Source organism: Magallana gigas, chromosome 4 (genome assembly GCF_963853765.1).
Source record: "Magallana gigas chromosome 4, xbMagGiga1.1, whole genome shotgun sequence".
In the NCBI taxonomy this organism is placed as follows: domain Eukaryota; kingdom Metazoa; phylum Mollusca; class Bivalvia; order Ostreida; family Ostreidae; genus Magallana; species Magallana gigas.
In genome coordinates, this window is record NC_088856.1 from 15,509,214 (window position 1) to 15,523,168 (window position 13,955).

General features: G+C 32.1%; 1 protein-coding gene across 1 annotated transcript; it reads right to left on the reverse strand.

Moving 5' to 3' along the window:
* Positions 1 to 8,859: 8,859 nt before the first annotated feature.
* Positions 8,860 to 12,542, reverse strand: LOC105342943 (uncharacterized). The gene is made up of 7 exons (XM_011450077.4): positions 12,406 to 12,542; positions 11,931 to 11,994; positions 11,755 to 11,840; positions 11,234 to 11,467; positions 11,047 to 11,152; positions 10,739 to 10,865; positions 8,860 to 9,570 (listed from the first exon to the last, which is right to left on the reverse strand). Exons 1-7 carry the CDS (start codon positions 12,428 to 12,430, stop codon positions 9,223 to 9,225), a joined length of 990 nt encoding a protein of 329 aa, XP_011448379.4. The 5' UTR covers positions 12,431 to 12,542; the 3' UTR covers positions 8,860 to 9,222.
* Between the last annotated feature and the right edge of the window lie 1,413 nt (positions 12,543 to 13,955).

Genomic DNA, 13,955 nt, shown 5'->3' on the forward strand with positions numbered 1-13,955 from the left:
TTTTCTTTAAATACAAACTATACAGTTTACTTTAGACACAGTACAGTGTTGCACATATTCGTCTTAAAAGATGATTTACAAGTGCTATTTCTATATTATATACATTTAAATCAGAAATTACCTCAAGTTACTAGGATTCATTTCAGAGTCTGTAAGTAACAAGAAGGTCTCCGGTATAAATGGCAGTACAAACATTTGTAATATCTTGAAAAGCAACTTATTCGCATAGCAAATTCTAACAAGAGGCCCATGGGGCCACATCGCTCACCTGAGCAACAATGGGCGTTCAAAAGATATTGTGCCATATGGCCCTCGGTAGAATAACAAAAAAATAAATACTGTAAAGTATTCGAATTTTACACTTATTTTTGCATACACGTAATGTTTGACATTGTACCTTCATGAAATACTGTTTTTACACAGAATAAGAAAATCCTACGCAAGATATAGAACTAAATATTTGGTAGGGGTACACTGTTATATAACTTCTAATTCCCTGTATTTTCGTTCTGCTCCCCTCCCCTACTTAATAAAGCGATTAAAATATATGAGAGCATATAGGTACATTTTCTTCCTCAACTACTTACTAGTTATTGTATTATTTTTAATATAATAGTTATTGTATTTTATCAAAAAATTCCTACATGTATATATGTGAAGAAGAAAATTGCATCTCAATGCGCTCAATTTCTCAAATTAAAAATATTCAACAATTTAATTTGTCTTCTCCATTATTCTAATTTACTATGGCCCACCCATTATTTTCATTTTTATTCAAAAACAACAAATGGCTACAAACCAGGATAATTTTCCGCTGTAATATTTTCTTATGAATAGCGATCATTCTTTTATCCCCGCAACAGAAATGTGTCAGAACTATGAAAACTGTTTTAACGATGTCGTTTTTATTTACTCACATTTCACATTATTTATTGTATAAAGAGGGGGCCCCAAAGAGTAGTTATATACAGCATATCATTCTTTAATTTTTTTGTGTACAAGTATTTAACATACTCTTATTCATATAGAATTTCTAATGTTCAACCAATATTTCAGCGTCAATCGTAGAATTATAAGCAAGATGGGCTCAAAATTTTGCAAAGTTTGAGTCATATTTTGTTCACATGAATTTATTACATTCAGCTTAAGATTTATAACTTGGTTTTTCCTATTCGGCATTTAAAATGGAAAAAAATGAATGGCCTCAGATCTGTGTACAAACAAAGAATTCTGAGCAAATCTCTGTATCTTGCTTATAATTCGAAGCTTAACACTCAAACATGGTAAGTGAATAGAAATTGTAAACAATTGAACACAAGAAACATGCACTATAACAAATAAGGACCACAATTTATTTATCAAAATGAATCATATACATGTATATACCTATATATTTCTGTCGGCGATATTAAACTCTATTTAAACTGAATAAACTCGAGAAAATGCCGAGCATCTCAACAAAACATATTGCATTATTCTACAATTACGCAAAAGACGATACCGAATTACCGATTGCCTTAAGGAATTGTATTTTAGTTCTTTCATAATACATCAGATGTTGCTTAATTTGCGCAGGTAAACAGTAAACTGTTTGATTTACCGAAGTCTCTGTTTGATTTGATAAGTAAAAATCAGGAAATACAAGCGACAGTTCCCAGGTTAATTAATACATGTATACTGGAATTTTAATGAGATTGGCAGATTAATAACTGCCAATCTTTTGTTTTGCCCAGGCCAAGTCTTGCCTACCCATTTTACCGGATGCCGAACCCAAAGCTATTAAACTGATTGAAACACGCCTTTCCTTTATTATTATTTTCGTAATAACTCAGATTTGAAACAGAATCAGACCTTAATTTTTGCAATTTATATTTTCCTTCCCATACATATAAGTTATGCTAAACTACGTTGAATTGGACTAAGTAATTCTTGAGAAGAAGATTTTTAAAAATGCACCACCCTTTTTCTACAGTTTCAAGGTTTTCTCCGCTTTGAATACAGATCGGACTTTTATTTCTGCAATTTATATTTGCCCTCCCATAAGGATGCTTTGTGCCAAATTTGGTTGAAATCGGATAAGCAGTTTTAGAGAAGAAGTTCAAAATGTAAAAAGTTTACAGACGGACAGACAGACGGACAGACGGACGGACGGACAGACGGACGACGGACAAAATGTGATCAGAATAGCTCACTTGAGCTTTCAGCTCAGGTGAGCTAAAAAAAACTCTTTCATTTTACACCTCGCTGAAAGGAGATTCAAATGGTATGTTTGAGGTGATGTTGACACAAATTGTCAGATTTTGATTTTTTATCAAAATTGAAAGTTCAATTTTAGTTTTAATTTCTCATAAGTTATTCAAAGGTAGCAGAAAAATAAGTTCTTCTTGGTATACAGTTATACTTGTTACAATCTATATATTGTTAAAAGAAGATACAAAAATACTCAAAAAGGACCGGACCTATTCTATAATATTGAGAATAGTCCTTGCTTTGTGTTTAATTCTAATAATTGTGGACATAATATTTACGCTGGGGTTTTTTTTTATCTTAAAAATTTATATCTTAAAAATCTTCTAATTAAACACTGAACCTATCTGCAGCTTTAAAAATAATAATTGTAATATGGTAACGTCTGCTTTTGAGTATTTGTCCATTTTTTTAACATGCTATACAATGATTTAACTTTTAAACATGTGTTTAAATACGCGATGAATGTAAGATGAACAAGGAAATGTAAACATTATAAAGTATAAAGCATCTGAGTTTCATTGAGACTGTCACTATAATTGTTAATCAAGTACTCAAGTTATCCTGAGCATTTCCGTGAGCGAATAGATTGCTTAAAACAGTTTTGAGTTTTATCAACAAAAGCAAATACGATAAGTAAATCTTTAGACTAGAAAATATTAAGATTTTTTGGGACAGTTTTTTCTTCTGTAACCTGTTGTGAAGAACTTCTGAAGATTAAAAAAAGACTGAAAATTTAGGTTATGGTACAAAAAAATCAATATGTGACATCTCCCAAAAATAATGTTTTCCTAAGAGCTAAGTTTTATATTTAGGTAATTCCGGGAACTATGACTTCCTTCTTATTTTCGTATAACTATTTAGTAATTCTACCATATAGATTTAAGTGCAGTTAAGAGACTTTCCATTCATAATTATTTCCGATATAAACAGTATTTTCATTCAAATATTAAGTGATGTTTGTGAAATAAAAAATATCAAATAATAAAATGTTTTCATAGAAAACCAAGTACATGTGTTCGTCCAACAGTGAAAGTCTAGAATTAAAAAAAAAGAAATGCATATGGAAAACAATATATTTGACTCGGAGAATTTATAATTCATAATTTGTTTATCTCTTTGACACTTATATATGTTTATGAAATTGTTCATTCACAATATAGGTATGGTAAAAAAATAGACATAGCAAACTCATTTTAATACAAAAAAAATGTGATTAATAATCTAGAAATAAATTGTCCTGTTAATCCACTTGAACAGTGTAATAGGATTTTAAAAAATAGTAATAACAGACCAAAATAACTTAATGTATAAGTGTATTTATGTACATGTATATAATACGATTTAACTAATCAGAGTTAAATCCATTTATCAAAGGGAAATCATGTTTAAATTTCATTATATTACCATTTTATTTTATCATCTCATAAATCTAGGCACATATTTCACAACTATTATTCCCACAATAACCTGCGCCACCTGGTATTAGCCTTACCATCGGCCTTAAATTTTGGGCTATTATCCAAACCTGTGACGTCATGCTGTACTTGCATCAGTCATCAGGGATGCCCTATAAGGCACATCTTTTAAGCAGCCATGGCCAATCATCGCCAAATAAAACTTAAAATAAAATACTGTGTAGTTGTTTTTCATTGGGCGATTCCCCAAATTTGTTTTGTTTTCTGTATTTCATCTTTCGTCATATTTTTATAGTCTGAGGATTTAAAGGGTCTTTTAGAGCTTTCATACTCATACCGCTAAAAGCATTTTCATGCTATTAGCCGAATTTTAAATATTTTAAATTTTGGCTCCAAATCGGTTTGCATCGAAAATGTTGGCAGGTGTTGTTCTTTTTTGTGAGTATCAAAGTTTTTGGTGACATGCAGGATACAATTTTGCTTCTCGGACATTCATTCATGGTGCGCTTGCATAGGTTTTTGAACCACTCAGTGAATTTTAGAACTAACTTAGGACTTAACCGTGAACACGTTGTGTACAGAGGTTATTCGGGCTGCACGATTGATAGACTTTCTCAGAGAGGTATCCGGGATGTGGATACGTTTAAAATGTGTTTGCAAAACGGCTCTAACGATCTCTGCAGTATTGATGTAGAAGTAAATGATCTAGTTGATAAAATAGTTGACTTTACAGAGATGCTTCGAGGTCGGGGAGTGCGCAGAGTTTGCGTATACCAAATCCTGCATAGGAAGCCTCCCACTAAACCAGGTAGATTTTCTGTTGACTCAGACTGGTTCAATTCTAGGGTAGATTTAGTTAACAGGCTTTTGGATGAAAGGCTAGGGAGAGATTCTTTGTCAGGAGTCAGATTCTGGCGCCATGCTGGCTTTTGGTCACCTGAAAATAAAGCTAAGGTTTTTTGTGAGGATGGTATGCATTTGAATGAGACTCAGGGCTACCCTAAGTATTACAACAGTGTCAGAGCATCAGTGGTTTCAGGACTTAATAGCTTCATTAGCTTGTGAAAAATGAAATGAAAGTGTGTATTGCTGCAGAAATATAGTATATAAAATGTCACAAACATAAAGGGTTCATATATAAAAGTTTAGATTCACTGTTGATATTTGCAGTTTGTTCTAGTACGACATGCACTGAACATAGGTTTCATACCGAGTAGGGTTAAATTGTAGTGACTTTAATCATATTGTTCATGTTGTTGATACACACTTTTTACTATCGTTAGGACTCGGGTGTTGTGCATGGTTCATTGCCATAGGCTAGAGTGTAGGATAGTTGTTTTGGCCAATATATGTATGTACTAAAATATAATGGACGGTTTAGCTCTTATACTATTGGGTGTTATATGGAGATATCCTCCATGGTTGGACTATGATACTTGGTAAACCAACTATCCCCTAGTTTGTTGGGTGCTATGTTATTTAATATCCAGTATGCTTGGATCATATGGTAGCCGTTTAGCCCTTATATGGTTGGGTGCTATTTGTCATATCCAGTTTGGTTGGATTATGATATAGATGTGTATGGCTTACCAAAGAGCCCCTATATGGTTGGGTGCTATGTTGTTATGTCCAGCATGCTGGGATCTTCTGGTAACCATTTAGCCCCGTTATGGTTGGGTGCTTTGTTGTCATATCCAGTGCGGTTGGATTATGATATATGGCTTACCAAGGAGCCCCTTTATGGTTGGGTGCTACGTTGTAATATCCGGTGTAGTTGGATTATATTTGTTGGTTTACTAATGATGTTATATCCAGTGTGATGGTGTTATGATATGTGTTTACTTATTGGTCACTATATGGCTTAGCATTCATTAATCATATCCAGTGAGACTAGTCTATGAGGTGTTTAGATAAATAGCTTCTACATGGTTAAGTGTTAGGTGGTTACCTTAATGTGGGGTGAGTTATACATACTTGAGTTTGCAGTCCAAGTTTGGTTAGCTTTGTGAACAAAGATGTATAGATATGTTTAAATTTTGAGTTCGTTAATGGTAGGCTACTAGGTCTACATGTATGGTATAGTTGTGGGTTATCAATTTCTAAAAGTAAAAAGATAAAATATCTATGTTTGGTAACAATTATTTTGAATCATGGGATATGTGTTTAATGGCATATTTGGCTTAGCATATTTATGCTTTGGATTGTAGGTCAGAAACTTGTGGTTAATGGAGCCAATGTACATGCACTTGCCATTACTTTTGTACTTACATTTTTTCAATGGTTTAAGTCATTCATGAATGACATAAAATGTTTGATGTTTTATAAAATTTAGGTTTGAAAGGTGTGATTAAAAAGCATGAATAGGCACAAATAAATCCATAAATTTTAATCTTTGTTCACACATTGGAAGGACTCACTGGGGTTTAGGATAAAGCTCAAGTGGGATAGTTGTTTATTGTGAGTTTTAGATCCTGTAGAAATTTACTGTTATTGAAAATGCAATGTATTAAGAATAAGGGTTAGTCATAAAAAAAACTTATGCTGTAGGGTACAGTTTTTTACAGCATGATGCCTAGACCAAAAGTTGGTGTGAAAAGAAAAAGAGCTGGTTCGGCGGAAAGAAAAGAAGCAAAGTCCAAAAAAGATCAGAGCTCTGATCATCGGGAGGAAACATTGGTAGAGAGAGCGACACAGGCGGTGTTGGAAGCATTAAAGGACAGAGCTGTCCCCGCCATTCTAGACAGAAGCGAGTCCCCCCAGAGTTTGGATGGTGAGTCTGATTCAGAGATTACATTAAAAGAGATAGAAAGGTCAAATGATGAGTATGCTACCAGTGAGCCAATAGATATTTTTACTTGGTCAATCCCTATTTCGGCTATGGTTCCTCAGAAGTTGAAACAGAAAATATGGGAGGATCAGTTTATTGATCTCACGGTACTGTTCCCTAATAACTTGGTTCCTGGTCCAGACAGTAGCACCTATCGATTAAACTCGAGAAGAATGACAACATACCGGTGGTACCGAAAAAAGCCAAAGAGTCTATTAACTCTATTTTTCAATGGACTACAGCTTTCTTGCGTTTTGTTGCCATATATGCTAAGAATCCAACACCAAATCTCATAAAAAAATGCAGAGACAGATCGTGATATGGCTGCATCAGGAAATGTGTCATGGCAAACATATGATAAGCAAATAAGAATGGATAGACAGATAAGGGGTACTCCATGGGGTAAAAATTTATATACTGACGCTGCTAGATCTTTGGGTTTTGGAGCTGTGTTTGGAAGAAAATGGTTCTATGGAACTTGGCCAGAGAGTATGAAAGAATATAATATTACTCTGAACTAATTATTTCCAATTGTTGTAGCTGTGGAAGTATGGGGCCACGTTTTGCAGAATTCATGCGTGATTTTCCATTGTGATAATTATTCAGTGGTCAACATAGTAAATGCACAGACATCAAAGGATTAGAAAATCATGATTTTGGTTAGAGCACTAGTGTTGGCACTTATGAAGTACAATATATTGTTTTCTGCAGAACACATTCCGGGTTTGTTCAATACTCTACCTGATTTACTTTCACGGTTACAGTTCAAAAGATTGGACAGAGAGGACGAACCAACAGCCATACCAAGCCACCTTTTGAAGCTATCCAAAACACAGCTGTTACCTTGATTGAGGCAGCTTTAGCCCCTAACACAAAGATTGTCTACAAGCAGGCCCTGAATTGTTTTCAGACATTCATGCAAAGTTATTACAATACATGCAGTATTAAGGATGATTCCCTCGAACACATTGTTAGTTTTGTTTCCTTACTATTTAGTATAGACAAAGCAACAAGCTCGATAACAACATACTTGGCAGCGCTGGCATATTTTTTTAAAATGTCTAATATTCCAGACCTTTCAAATCATTTCTTGATACAGAAAATGTTAAGCGGGGCAAAGCGTCTGGCCAGCTCTCCTGAGGTGAGGCAGCCTATCACTCTGGATATCCTGGAGAACCTATAAGTAGCAGTGCCTCATGTCGCCAATTCTAGTTTACAATCGCCTCCTTTTTTACCTGTACAAACTTTAAAAGTATGCCCTTGTCAATCAAGTTTGAAAGAATAGCACCAAGATTTAATGACGCAAGCGTCCAAGCGTGATCGATCTGGCAGGTCCGCGGATTTCTGTGTACGAGCAATTAACAACGTTGTCTTTGATATCTTCCGTCATGTATTAAAGGGGGAATTAAAAATAGAATTATTTTTAACATAACTGGTATTATAAAAATAAATATTCAGCAGTTAAAAATACACACACTTTATATTTGAATCATGTTGAATGTATGAGACTTAATCAATTCAGCGATGCATGAGCAGCTCAACATATTTCAAATTTTCCTTTTAAAACAAACTGTTGAGCGACGAAAGCTTAATTTGCTGGTGATACACTCAATTGGAACTTGGTGCACTAAAACGTTTCTCCATGGAAAACGAACTCCATTAATTGTCACCGTATGACGGCTGCCTTTACATTCCACATTCTTACTTGCTCTTATGGGTTTTTTTTTTTATAAAATTATATTTGTTCAACTTAACTTCTTAAACAATGTCAAGTGCTAAACACGATGTACTGAGTTATGTTTTTAAAGCAGAGTAAATTTCTAGATTTTTTTTAATTGTGCTTTAAAAACGTGTGCTTAGAGACACTTCGGACAACACATAACATCTCCGTATAAAATCACTTTAAGTATGATCTTTAAAACATTAAGATATTCAAACTAACACCAATTATGACTAATTATTTATTTCCCGTAAATAAATTAGCTTCCTGTGTATAGTGATTAGCAGCGTTCACGATCGAAGGTAGACTGCAAGCCCCTGAGGCTTTCACACCTCTGGAAATTAAGCCCGCCCTCACATGAGATTTCCACTGGGTGAAAATGTTCGGACTTTAAGCCTAAATATCCCAACATTTTTACTTTACATATACATTGAGAAAATTGTATTATCAACATCCTGTTTCTGGAGAACTTTGTGTCATGTCCATGGAGAGGTTTCCTGAATGGTCTTTATCTAATTCCATGAATGAAGTAGTCTAAAATGCTTAGTACGGCTGGTAGAGAACATGTACATGTTTATAAGAACTCACAATAAGTGCTGTATTTAAATTACTCAATTTTTGATGATATTATCAAAATGTCCCATCATTTTACTATTGTATTATAATACTATTTGTAGAAAATATACGTGTTTATATATACAAACACTAAATCTGCAAAATGAAATTGACAAACGCACGTAAATTTAGTACAATTAATGATCACCTGCTTAAAGATATGCACTAGCATCGATTATTACTGAATTCATAACAGCATTATCACACTTTGCTAATTTTGAATATTTATTGAATAGATTTCTAATCGAGTTAAAAAAATTATGGATACTAAATGCACGATTTAATTTTTATAATTTAATGAATGCTCCAATGTCATATGTTTCTGACAAATATCCTTTTCAAAAGCAATTACATTGAACCTCTTAGGACCAATGAATTAAGATTATATAAACACTTCATTTGTTGCCGTTACTAGAATTGAAAATTACATATTCCTTTTCCAGGGCGTAATATTTGTCACTTCCCAAACTTCCTGTCGGTGACACTTTGGAATTGCCATTAGATTTTGAAGAGGAACTATCTGCACAAATCACAACGGATTTAAATGACGGACTTCCTTTATTACTTAAAATCACATCGTCTGCAAAGTTATCTGGTATACAATCGTTGGAAAGTATGGCACTGTTCTCCGTTTTTGTTGAATCTTCAGTTAAACTTAAATGATGATAAATATTTTCCCTAGATCTTGTTTCTGATGAGCTATCTTCTTTGTATGAGGGAACTTGTATGGCCTTCGCTACCATCTAGAATTTAAGGTAGTACAAAAGAGATAATTGTTATTTGGAATGAAATCTATAAAAATGTAAAATGAAAAAAAAATCCGACCTGACAATTTTTGCACACATCGCCTCAAACCTACCATTTGAATTGTCCTTCAATATAGTGTAAAATGAAATAGTCTTTGCTAGAATTTGTTATACAAATAAGTTACTTTTTAAGATGCTACAAATATTTGTACTTCTGTTTGTACAGGAGAAAATTTTGTTACTTACAGACGCTAAACTAAATTCTAGCTGGTAACTTAAGGTAATTTCTGATGAAATATAATGTAAAATTAGCACTTGTAAATCACCTTTTAGATAGAAATTTGCAACACTTAACGGTCTTTAAAACAACATTGAGCAGTTCAAAGTTAGCAGCATGATTGTCATGACCTTGCAGTTAAAATATATCGAAATAATGAAAATTTGAATTTTAGTTTATTTGAGGTTAAAGTGTGAAAATTGATAAAATCTGAAAAGACATCATTATATTTGACCTCTGAATTTTAATATGACCTTGAATTTAATAGGCATAAAGTCTAAACATCAGTGGTTGTTGTGTCTAAATGTCAAGTCTTTACTGTCAACGGAACACAAAATACACAAGTCTAAATGATACAAGGCTAAACTGCACAAAAATCAAACGAACATTATTAAAATGTAGGTTTTCTTATCTCTTCAATATAAAACTATATTTGATATCGGTCATATTCAGTCCCCATAATTTGCTATTTTTTTAAGGTGTTTCAGATACATTAAATTGTTATGGTATATTTTAGAAGAGCTGATATAACATATATATTTTTTACCTATATAATTAAATTGTTTGCACTCTCTGGCAGTTTATGGTGTCGGGAAAGGGTTCACTTTATGATGTTATATTTCTAAATTGTGGGCAATTGGATAAAAAAGAAATTATTAAATAACTTTACATATATATGTGTACAAACGAAAACCCAAAGAAATACCTAAAAATGATGAGATTTATTTTAGGGTGTCATTTTAGACCCATATCATATATAGTTCTTTAAACTATAACGAAAATATTTGTCATCTTTTTAAAGAGGTATTCAGACCGATGTGAATCCTGTTATCCCTTTAACATCTAGTATTTGTTTACTTGTGAATTTTTGTTTTAAAAATGTGATACCCTGATTGTCTCCTCAATGTCCGCATACTCTGTCTCCAATGGACTTCCAATCGTTACAGTTCTCTCCCCTTGTAAGTCACCACTATCCCCGTAATTCGGCTGATAAAAAACTGGAGGAGGTTGTAATCTACCAATCAAGCAATCAGATCAAATCAAATTTTGATATTAAACCAAAATTATTGGTTAATCTTTAAAGATTGGGTTTTTTTTTATTCTAATTCCACAAAAATTTTTGAATATGCTTTAATGAATTTTTTTGATTAAAAAAAAGAACGTAATGTGTTATAAAAGTAACTATGTATACTTACTTGCGTTTATATGTCCTTAAACGCTTAACGAGAACAAAGACGCTGATTCCAATTAAGCTTCCACCAACTAAACAACTTAGAATTATCACCACACTGGTACCTGGATCTGTAAATGTTGAAATATTCAATCATTATAGTATAACAATTTCATGCCTTGTATCATAAAATGCAAAACATAGGAAATTACCAATGCATGATCTTTTTTCTCCATCTGTAAGTTCAGTATGACTCCTGTTAAACGTACAATCAAACTCTACAACTTCTAGTGAACAATTTAGTATTTCACAAGGAAAAACTTTTATGTATGTTATCAATGTTTCTTCAAGTTTGAATTTGATATTAATTCCAACACATTTTCTATGCGGGTCCGGTTCTTTTATAGTATAGGTTCCGTTGCATGAAATAGAACATCGCTCTCGTTCTAAAAAAAAAAAGATATTATATATATATATATATATATATATATATATATATATATATATATATATATATATATATATATATATATGTATTAAATTTCATTAGAATTTGTTGTTGCTGTTTTCTTCCTTGGTGTTCTATGAATAAAATTGAAATGATATTTAAATAAATGTTCCAAATATAGCTCATATATGATTGGTACCAGCTCTAAAATACATGTAGCAATATATTTAATCAACTTAAGTTGAACGGATTTCATCGATACCAAAATTATCTAGCTTAACGTACCTGTTTTGGCTTCTAAATATCGAAGAGGACAGTTTTTGGCTTTTAAAGATCTGTGAATAGTCAGGGCTTTTTTCAGACACATTTCACTGAAAAAGTTAGAATGTTAAAACATACTTTATTCATATTTTGCAAAATATATATGATATGAATTAAGATTGATTAATTTGATAGCTCACCTTGAAAAGGTTGTCGACTGACAGTATGTTACCAGCACAGAGTTCACGAAGATGAGATATAATGCTATAAATAAGGAACATTTTTTCACTCTTATGAAACTATCGACTTACATCAGAACTATGAAGAGATGAACTATATAAATTTTATTACTTTTTTGTTGATATTTTTTGAGCAATCAATATTAATGTATTTAATGCGAAGTATTAGATTAAGCAGTCGATCATCACAAATGACAGTAAAATTACACATGAAGAATTTCATACGTATGAATTTAAGGCCATGGAGCTGTACTGTGATTAAATATGACTGATTTATTTATATTTTGCATACACGTTATTTTTTACTAAAATAAGCACCATATCACAAATTATTCCTTTACATAAAACCGGACCTTGTTACATGTATGAATCAGGAAATAAGCAATTTTCGTGAAAACTACCTCGACAGTGAATAAGTATTTATTAAAATACTTACCTAAATGGATCTTGTCCAGGAACATTGTGATATGACAAACCTGCTATTCAACCACATGTAAAGTACTTTTTGTTCCCAATACTCCAATTTTACATTTCTATTACAGTTGATAAAACGCGTTTTATACACAACGCGACTTCCTGTTTTTGAAGTGCTTTGAAGTACGTCTATGAGAAAAGTTTCTCAAAATGAAATCCTTTCATTCAGTGTATTCTGTGAATTGCACTGCATGGTACGATGCGTAAAGATAAACGAAAATTTTAGGAAAAGAGTGTGTCTACAATATAAAATATGAGATCAAATTTTCTGTTATTCAGCTCATCAAATTGAACAATACAAGATATAAAAGGTTCACACAACAATAAATATTTTTGTTACTTTATGACCAAACACTTTCCATCATTGACAAATATCTGAACAATTGTTGTAATTTTCCTATAAAATCACATAAAGGACAGTTCAATATATAGATGACCAAATATATTAATGGAATTTTAATTGAGTTTTGAATGCTAGTCTCCTCATTATTTCTTTTCAATGAGCTGGACATAAGTTATTTTGACAAAGGGAAAATTATACACTCACCTTTATCATAATAAAGCTCTTGAAAAACAAAAATTACTGATTTTATAATCACTTATCAAAGCAAAAAACAATAAAGAGAAACATAAAAAAAACCCACAAAGAGTTTTATTTCCTAGCTAAAACACGAAAGAAGTATTTGTTAAACTTTCCCGCCATTTTGTTGTACCTAGATTGGATTGACATTAAATCAAAAATACTTTGACAATCATACAATAAATCAAACTAAAAGAAATTACATTTATAAATAACGGTTTATTGTAAAAGCCAATTCATTTTATTAACTAGAATTTAACCTGGGCACGCACACGCGGGGATCAGGGACGATAGTGCTCCTATCCTGGATTGGATTGTCTTTAACACCCTCCTCCAAATCCTTATTTAATAAATGAATATTGCCTCTTTTAATCCCTTTAAGTTTGTTTCCTTCTTTCATGATCGTTTTATTATAGTCTGAGACTTAATTATTATTTATTCCGGTTCACCGTCCTCAATCCTAAGACTTTAATTTCCTAATAAAATGATAAATAAATGTTGAAAGAAAAATATTAGTTCTAATTGGAATGTTTGAGTCGGGTAAATTGATTATGATATTTAAAACATTTGACAAATTTCTACGAGATCAAATGGAATCCATATGGAATCCATACTTTTTACATAGTAGACTAGATATTTGATGCAGGGCTACTTTCTACGGCATCTTAAAATAACCTAAAAATGACAAACTCTTTTGAAAAAAACACCCCAGAAATTGCATAATTTATTTATTATCCGTTTTCAGAATTAAAATAAATAAAGAATTTTTCAATCAAAGAGATAAACTTTACAACTGAGAATATTTGATGCTTATCTATTTTTCCTTATATCAATTAATAATAATCTGGTTTTTTTCACTAGAATTTTGGTGTCTGTTTATTTTAAATGCATCTTTCTTCAGGAAATCTAATGATAAAAGATTGAATTTGTCG